Below are 8827 nucleotides of genomic sequence, written 5' to 3'. Positions count from 1 at the left end.
CCCCACCCCCCTCCCCTCTGAAGCCCTCAGTTTGTTATCACCCGCTTTAAAAAAAAAAATTATCCTGTATCAGAAGGAATAACAATTGCAGTATGCTTGCGGGGCTAAAATTACCATTGCAATCAATTCCCATGCCTTAAGGCAAGAACAGATTATCAGCCAGGGGATTGGAAAGAAATCCCATATTCTCTTTGAACCAAAGAGCCTGTTCGGCTGGGTCATTGTGGTTTTAGCTTTGCTGCCTATTGCAAAATACTACATCAAAAGCACCATTTTCCCTTTAGTTTTGTGTTTTAAAAAAGTTCTTGCCTTCCTTATCTTTTAATGACACATATCAAGACATTTACAGATGCGCATATAATATCTAGAATTTCCTTCAGAGTAATCTAGGAGTGGGGATGTGAGTGGGGCACAGATGAAACAAGACTGGCCACGTGTTGGTCAGAGTCTGGTGATGAGTTTGTGGAGGGTTATGCCATTCTCTACGTGGGTACATGTTTGAAATTCTTGGTAGTAAAGAGTTTTTAAAAATACCCTTTTTCTTTTTATTTAGTTATTTGAGAGGGGAGAAAGTGTGCATGTACGCACAAGGCGGGGAGGGGCAGAGAGAGAGGGAGAAGCAAGCTCCCTGCTGAACAGGGAGCCCGATGCAGGGCTCCATTCCAGGACCGTGGGATCATGACCCGAGCCAAAGGCAGACGCTCAGCCGACTGGGCCACCCAGGCGCCGCAAAAACACCATTTTTCATAGCAGTTTCCAGGCTGGTTTTCCTGTAACCATTTTAGCCTGAAAGGCGAGCCTGGATTTTGATCCACTTTGCCACATTATAATGTAGTTGGTAAGTGTCCTGATGTGACTAAATTGGATCATACATAGATGGATCAAACTCAAGTACATTGCCCTTTGCTTCTTCCTGGATTGGAGGGTGGAGCAGCGTGTGACAACATCTTGGAGCCCCACTGTCTGGCTTTGATACTGTTCCACCCACTTTGTAACTGGAAGGCTTCAGGTTCTTGGTCCTGCTTCCTTCCCTTCTGAAGGAGTGGAATAACAGTATCTACTTCACGGGGTTGTTGTAAGGATTAAATGAGTAGCGTACAGTAGGTGCTACATAAAAGCTTCCTGTGATCCTTCCTAGAACATGAACGATTGGATGCCCATTGCCAAGGAGTATGACCCGCTTAAAGCTGGCAGCATTGATGGCACTGATGAAGACCCACACGATCGCGCCGTCTGGAGGGCAATGTTGGCACGGTACACCCCCAACAAAGGCGTCACGGGAGACCCCCTCCTCACCCTGTTTGTGGCAAGACTAAACTTGCAGACCAAAGAGGAGAAGTTAAAGGAAGTATTTTCCCGCTATGGGGACATCCGGCGGCTTAGGCTGGTGAGGGACTTGGTCACGGGCTTTTCAAAGGGCTATGCCTTCATTGAGTACAAAGAGGAGCGTTCTCTGATCAAAGCTTACCGGGATGCAGACGGCTTGGTTATTGACCAGCATGAGATATTTGTCGACTACGAACTGGAAAGGACCCTCAAAGGGTGGATCCCTCGGCGACTTGGAGGAGGTCTTGGGGGGAAAAAGGAATCCGGGCAACTAAGATTTGGGGGCCGTGATCGGCCTTTTCGAAAACCCATTAATTTGCCAATTGTTAAAAACGACCAATACAGAGAGGGAAAAAGGGAAAAGCGGGAGCGATCTCGGTCTCGAGAAAGACATTGGGACTCTCGGACAAGGGACCGAGACTACGACCGTGGCCGGGAGAAGAGATGGCAGGACAGAGAGCCAGCCAGGGTGTGGCCGGAAAGTGACTGGGAGAGAGAGAGGGACTTCAGAGATGACAGAGCCAAGGGGAAGGAGAAGAGGGACCGAAGTAAATAGAGGCTCACCACCACCACCAGAACCCAGACGAAGACATAGCATGAATAGAAGCACAGAGAGATTTGTGTTGTTTTTATATAGTGTGTATGTCCAATGCTTGAATAAAACTTGCTGATGGTGATGGGGTCTGGAGTAAGTTTTCCTTCCCATCTGGAACCGAGGTTTAAGCTGAGCATGCTGATATTATGAAATTTCTCTTCATCTTGTTGTTCCAAGGACCCATTATTTAATAAACTTTAGAAACAGTTTTGTCCTCACTGGTATCTATACAGGAAGGCATGTGGCAGTAGAGAATTCTCTTTTAATTTGGCAGTAGAGAATTTGTTTTTGCAATCTTGATTTTCTCCTATCTGCTGGAATTGACCATTTTGGGGACTTGCAAAAAGAGGTGATGACCAAAAATCATTTGCATTGCTCTCAGACTCCTGGGAACCGAAATCTGGTCAGAGTAATTTGTTATCTTTTCCATCTTTATAGTGTAAAGGCTTGTTGAACTGAAATAAAAATGGGATAGAAAAGTGAATTCAGGGAGAATGTCCTTCATAGCAAAGCCAGTGTGAACAGTGGTCTGGGTCAGCAACCAGCTATTCTTGAACAAATGTAACTCCGTTCTTGAGCCAAATGCTGCCTTTTCTTCTTCCCTGTTTTTGGCAGGGAGGCTGGCATTTNAAGGCTGGCATTTATTTTATTTTATTTTTTTTAAAGATTTTATTTATTTATTTGACAGAGATAGAGACAGCCAGCGAGAGAGGGAACACAAGCAGGGGGAGTGGGAGAGGAAGAAGCANCCAGTGTGAACAGTGGTCTGGGTCAGCAACCAGCTATTCTTGAACAAATGTAACTCCGTTCTTGAGCCAAATGCTGCCTTTTCTTCTTCCCTGTTTTTGGCAGGGAGGCTGGCATTTAAAATGAAGAACCAAAGTTGCAGGCCTCTGGGGCTCTGGTTTGTGGCGCTCCAAAGAAGTGAGCGTGGAAATGAAGAGAAATCAATGACAGCCTTCGGTCTGGTTCTGATAGATGGATTTGTCTTCTCTTGGACATCCGGCCTCCTCCCATTTGTTTGGGGGCTGGATATGTTGACCTTAGTTTCTGAGGGCTTTGAAAAGTACCATGCTCTTCACAGGATTTTCACAAAGGTGACACTTAGCATTTTTGTTTTATCAATGGCTGTATCTTTGAAAGCTCAGGTTCTTAAAATTCAAGATGTTTCATGCAAAGTAAATGACTTAGTATCAAGACTCAACACATTCACAACTAGGTTTTTGCATTCAGAATATGAATCTCTTTGTTACGTAGGGAACCTGCTCTATCTTAAAACTGCTATTAGCTGTTAGAACAGTTTTAGAAAAATAGACTCTTTCCTTTGTAAATTTCCAGTGCAGAATTTTACTGTCTCCCATGTCTCAAAAAACAGCTGTGCAGGAACACCATTCTGATTTCACTCAGGTTTCACAAAGTGCTCCCTGTTACGTCACGGGAAGCATGTTATGGGCTAGAGTTGGTAGGTACTTCAGCTAAAGGAGCATTCCACATCAAGGAAGCATGTGTGGTGAGACAGCATCAAAAGAAAGAAATCCAGTCACGGTGTTTACACCGTCCAAGCCAGCAGTTATCAACCCTGGGTTCCAGAACATGGATGGGTTAAGTACATGTGCACACTCAGACCCCATCCTTGACATTCAGGCTTCATCTTGTATGGGCCCTGGTAACTAAACAAAACAAAACAATTGGTAGAGCCCCACAGCAGGGACCTTAGCAGTAGCCACATGACAAAGGCATACACCCTATCGCCTAGCAAGTAATTCTTGTAGCTTATTCTGCAGACTGACATATGTGTGCAAAAGTGTGCAGTGCTGTTTTAGGCAGTAAAAGATTGGAAGGAAGCTCCCTGTCCATCATGGGGGTTACGGACAAACATGAATTAATTACGCATCTACATGGGAGACCAGGGGTCCTCAGTCTTACACTATTACATCTGCTGTGGAAGAGTCATTGTTGTGGGGCTGTCCTGAGCGTGGCAGGATGTCGAGCAGCCTACCCACTGGATGACAGTAGCAGTTGTGACAACCAAAACACCAAAAACGTCTCCAGACATTGCCACATGTCCTTGGGGGACACTGAGACCCATATCTTATGTGCTGAGGTGGAGTCGTCTTCAGGGTATTCTAAGAAAAGAAAGGTACAGAATAGCACATACATAGTATGCTGCCGTTTATGTAAAAAAAAAAGGAAAAATATATTTTGTTACATAACTGCATGTATATTTATATGCTTTTTCAAGAAAGATGCTCAAAAAACTGGCCACACCTGTCACTCCTGGGGAAAGGGCAACTAAAGGTGGCCAGGGGTGGGGTCAGGGGGGTTCCTTCATACACCTGCTTTTATACTGAGAATCAACTGAGAATTCTCGTGGGCAGTCAGGTTTGAGAACCGCTGTGCAGAAGCAGCATTATCCTGTCTGATCATTATTGTCAGCAGTCTGGAAACGGAGCCCCCGTCAACTCCGTAAACCAGTGTGATGGTTTCTTAGCAATGTGTAGATGGTGGACCCGTCAGATGCACTTGAGCATTCTGTTAGCAAATGCTACCTCTCTCAATCTGTCAGCACCCAGTCTGTGCCCTGAGTCCTCTGTGGGTAGAGAGAAAGACAGTGCTATTTGGGCAAAACCCCAGCTCACCAGATGCAGGCTTCTGGCTCTCTGTCTGCCACCACAGTCCCATGAGTCAGCCTGACATGCGGTCCCCAAGCAATCTCTTCACCCACCGCCCTCGCACTGGCGAACCTACCCCCCTCCCCCCAAACCTNCCGCCCCCCAATCCTGGATCCCCTAGGCTCCCCCACCCCATTCCCAATCCGCTCGGTACACCTGTCTTCTTTATAGGGGACTAAGTGTTTGATATATGGAAGGCTAAAAGGAAGAAAGAAGGGAAAAAAATACAAATGAGAAAGGTTGTAATGTCTCATCCTTAGCAACTTTGTTTGGTTAGTACTGCATAACTCACAGCTGATTCCAAGGCACTCGCTACATGCTCTAGGCAATATCAGTAACAAGGTGCAAAAGAGAACCACTGGCTCTTGCAAAGTTGTCTCCAGTTTCTGGGCGGGAGGACTGTCGTCCATGTTTTCTGTTGTTTCGCATCTAAGTGGGGCCGGTTTGTCTGGTGACTTCGAGGCCCTGCTCATCTAACGGATGCATCCTATATATTACCACCATGACGATTTCTAATGAAAATCTACCGCTTTGCTGCCTCCCATTTAAGTATGACAAATGTGTTAATAAAACCTCTACACATAGAATTTCATACAAAGCAAGTCAAACACCAATTATAGTGGCATGTGATGTATTTGGCTTAAAGAAGCTTGTGTTACTGAAGTTAATGCAAAAGTCTGGCCTCCGCTCATGGTATTATTAAATATATATCCTAAGGGATCGGTCATCTATTATAAACGGTGATAGCCCTGGGTATAAATAAACATGTCTTTAGAGTTTGGCATCAGTTTTTCAATGTGCTTCCTCAAAGCACACAGTCTGTTTGAGGGATCAGTTCTGAGGGTGCATCTGAACCCAGAGGTGTGCAAGGTCGTGACACCTGGGGCTGCCAGGTTCCGCTGCAGGTGCTGGCGGGGGACAGTTCCGGTCCGAGGGCGGGGGGGGGGCTGTGGTCACAGGTGCTGCAGGGCTTCCTGTCCTTGCTCCGTGTAACCGTCATCACGGTGGGAGTTGGCCCACTGGCCAAAGGACTCCTGGATGTGCATGTTCCTCTGCGTGTTGGCCAGACGCTTCTTGTCTCGGGAGAAGAAGCTAAACCTTTTTGGAAGAGAAAGAAAGAAATGAGACCCGGCCCTTTGCTGTGCACTGTAGAGGTTTTGCCATGCCAGGACATACAGCAGCAAATGTGGAAGGAAGCAAATCAACTCAAGGTGTGAAAGAAAAAGTGGGGGCGTGGGTCAGAGTTATTTGAGAAAGCAGCAGGGGGATTCTGCACATCATTGTCACCGAACCTGGGAGGTGACACGGTGTGAACGGGGCATGCACATAGGTGATGTGTGATGCATCTCCTCTCTTAAGCACTGCTGACAGTCTCTTCCCCTTACCAGTGGAAATAAAAAACCACTAGAAACCTTCTAGAAACCTTCCTTACCCTAATGATGCAGAGAAGATAATAACAAAGCCACATCGAGTTTAAGATGATTCTGATATAAAGAGACGAATGTTTTTAATTTCTTACGTAACGTGAATCAGAAAGTACATACGCAGCACATCAAAGCCCAGATTTCATGGATATTATTGCTAGAGAGGAGTTGAAAGTAGGTATTTCAGAAAAATGAGACAATTGAAAAATAAGTAATAGTACACATGGTTCTGTCATTGGATAAACACTCTGAATGTTGTATGCGAATGAAATTGGGGAAGACAATTTACAGTGTCAAAAATTGATCTAAGGGTGAAAGCCTTTACAAGTTAGCACTCTAACTTGCTACATGGTAGGAGCTAATGTAGACCAAGAGGGCTTTTTAAAACAGCTGTGATTCCTGGGGCACTGGGTGGCTCAGGTCATGATCTCAGTATCATGAGATCAAACCCTGTGTCAGACTCCGCTAGGCATACAGCCTGCTTAAGATTCTGTCTCTCCCTTTCCCTCTGACTGGCCCCCACCCCTGCCCCACGTGCTCTCTCTCTAAAAAAAACAAAACAAAACAAAACAAAAAAACCCAAAACAACCCGAAACCAAAAGCAGCTGTGACAACTGATCATTGATCAAAGTAAATCATCCGATGCCTCAAAGATGAAGGCAGAAATCACAGGCAAAAAGGTTATAAACTGGCCCGTTAAAAAAAAAAAATTTTTTTTTAAATTTTACTTTAAGTAGGCTCCACACCCAATGTGAGGCTTGAACTCACAACCCTGAGCTTAACAGTCACATGCTCAGGGTGCCTGGGTGGCTCAGTCAGTTAAGTGTCCGATTCTTGATTCGGCTCAGGTCATGATCTCAGGGTTTTGAGAGATTCTCTCTCCCTCTCCCTCTGTCCCCCAACCCCTTGCACACGCGCTCTCTCTCGCTCTTAAAAAAAAAGAATCACATGCTCCATGGACTAAGCCAGCCAGGCACCCCTAAACTGGCCCATTTATTTTTTTAGAGAGAGAGAGAGAGAGGGGGAGAGGGAGATAAGAAAATCTTAAGCAGGCCCCACGCTGGCCTGGAACCCGACGTGGGGCTCAGTCTCACAACCCTGAGAGCAAAGCTGAGCTGAAATCAAGAGCTGGACATTTAACTGACTGAGCCACCCAGGCGCCCCAAAACTGGCCCATTTAAAACAAGGTCTGCTTTGGCTCCACCTCCACAAAGACCAGGACCCTGGCCAGTAAGCCTGAGGTGGCCCACCTTGAATTTCTCCCAAAAACCTTTCCTAAACTGCCCACTGTCCTTTGATACTCCTAGTTCCTAATGAGATTTATTCTATTCTCACCGAATCCGCTACTTCTGAATTTTGGTCTCTGAACTTGGTAAGAGAGATAACAGCTATGTTTCCCCGGGGGCAGGAAGGAATAGGAATGCACTACTGAGAGACTAAAGCTTCAGATCAACTATTTTTAGTTCTGTTCCCCTATTAGCTTTTTTTTTTTTAAGTGCCATGGCCTGTGGAGTTCAGCTTTAATCACATCTGGGTGAAAATGATTTTACTATTCTGTGGTTACTGGACCCTATGATCACCTCCTACCAGGAATAAAGTGGTCTTTCATTGAAAGCTGGGGCAAGCCGAGTGTATCTGGACAAATTCTCTGTACCGGCTGAAGTTTCTTTTCTCTACAACAGATATGTGTACTGACGAATGAAAGCGCGATGTTCATACCGTGTTATTTGTGAGCTCTTTCCATGGTGTAATCAGGGCAGTGAGCTGGCCAAAAATACAGCAGCAACACATCACTGTTACATCTCACCTCTACCTGACTCAAGCGGGAAAGCCACGTGCCACTCCCTGTCCAGGGGGACACAGAGAGAAACAAAGCATTGGTCCCTTCCTCCGCTCTTCCTTTTTTAAAGACAACCAAATGGCTTTCTGACAATGGCTTGGCAAAACAAAGCGGTTTAGAAAGCCAGGGCGTGAAGGTCGAAAACACAGCGTTAGTGTCACTCGGGGGGCGGGGGGGGGGGGGTCACAGTGGGCGTTGATTACTGACCCGTCACTTAGGACCTTCTTTACTGGATCATAGACAAGGTGGTATTTAGAATGGAAACAGAAAAAGACAAAAAGAATTATCGGTGACACAGCCGAGAATTCCACGGCCTCACTCGTGTAGGTCAAGACTCACGAGGGCATGTTCGAAATCACACTTGACACCCACTTCAAATGGGAACACGCAGGTGATGGCCATGCAGCTAAAGTGGCCGAGGAAGGCGGGCCAGCCTCAGCAGAGCCGCAGCACACATTCCAAAGGCACAGCTCAAAACGAACCCACCAAAACCCAGTGCCTACAAGGGAAACAAGTCTTCGGACAGGCTGCAGCGTGGGGTCATCTATTATCAGGCCAGCTGCTACCATGGGCATTATGGCTGTAAAGATCCTGGTTAGAGAAGTACAGATAGACACAGAGAAGATAAAAACAGGGAGGCATGAAAAATAAACACATGGCACACAGAGACCAGCTGAAGGGTTTGCTTATGGTAGATGTCATGGGTGGAAATGTGTATTCCCCCGCCCCAAAACTCATGGCGAAGTCCTAACCCCCAGTAGCTCAGAAAGTAACTATTTGGAGATAGGATCCTTGTAGAGGTAACACGTTAAGATAAAGTTATACTGAAGAAGAGCAGATCTTTTTAAAAGGGGGCAATCTGAACACAGGCACGCCCACAGGAGGACTGCTACATGGTGAAGATGAAGGCCGGGGTCCAGGCGATGCTTCTTACGTGCCGGCAAAGGCCAGAGATCTCCGGCAAGCCACT

The 8827-nt window shown here is 46.2% G+C and overlaps 2 protein-coding genes across 6 annotated transcripts in view; one reads left to right on the top strand and one right to left on the bottom strand.

Moving 5' to 3' along the window:
* Positions 1 to 2003, top strand: part of SNRNP35 (small nuclear ribonucleoprotein U11/U12 subunit 35) — a 6572-nt gene extending 4569 nt beyond the window's left edge. For both annotated transcript variants that reach the window (XM_002913097.4, XM_011226460.3), the window contains one exon: positions 1139 to 2003. In XM_002913097.4, coding sequence (XP_002913143.2) covers positions 1142 to 1882 — 741 coding nt within the window. In that variant the 5' untranslated portion in view covers positions 1139 to 1141 and the 3' untranslated portion in view covers positions 1883 to 2003. The remainder of the gene's footprint in view (positions 1 to 1138) is intronic.
* A 2815-nt stretch (positions 2004 to 4818) lies between these two features.
* Positions 4819 to 8827, bottom strand: part of RILPL1 (Rab interacting lysosomal protein like 1) — a 42113-nt gene continuing 38104 nt past the window's right edge. Inside the window, exons 7-8 of one of the 4 annotated variants that reach the window (XM_019800873.2) lie at positions 7825 to 7862; positions 4819 to 5691 (exon numbers count right to left, since the gene is read on the bottom strand). In XM_019800873.2, the coding sequence (XP_019656432.2) occupies positions 5399 to 5691; positions 7825 to 7862 (331 nt within the window). In that variant the 3' untranslated portion in view covers positions 4819 to 5398. Of the gene's footprint in view, positions 5692 to 7824; positions 7863 to 8052; positions 8087 to 8360; positions 8449 to 8827 lie in introns of those variants that run through there. The other 3 variants (XM_019800884.2, XM_002913098.4, XM_034639324.1) reach the window with 3 other exon arrangements.

The sequence above is a fragment of the Ailuropoda melanoleuca genome, chromosome 12 (genome assembly GCF_002007445.2).
Source record: "Ailuropoda melanoleuca isolate Jingjing chromosome 12, ASM200744v2, whole genome shotgun sequence".
NCBI lineage: Eukaryota > Metazoa > Chordata > Mammalia > Carnivora > Ursidae > Ailuropoda > Ailuropoda melanoleuca.
The sequence above is the reverse complement of the archived record's forward strand: the minus strand, read 5'-3'. Positions and strand labels throughout refer to the sequence as shown.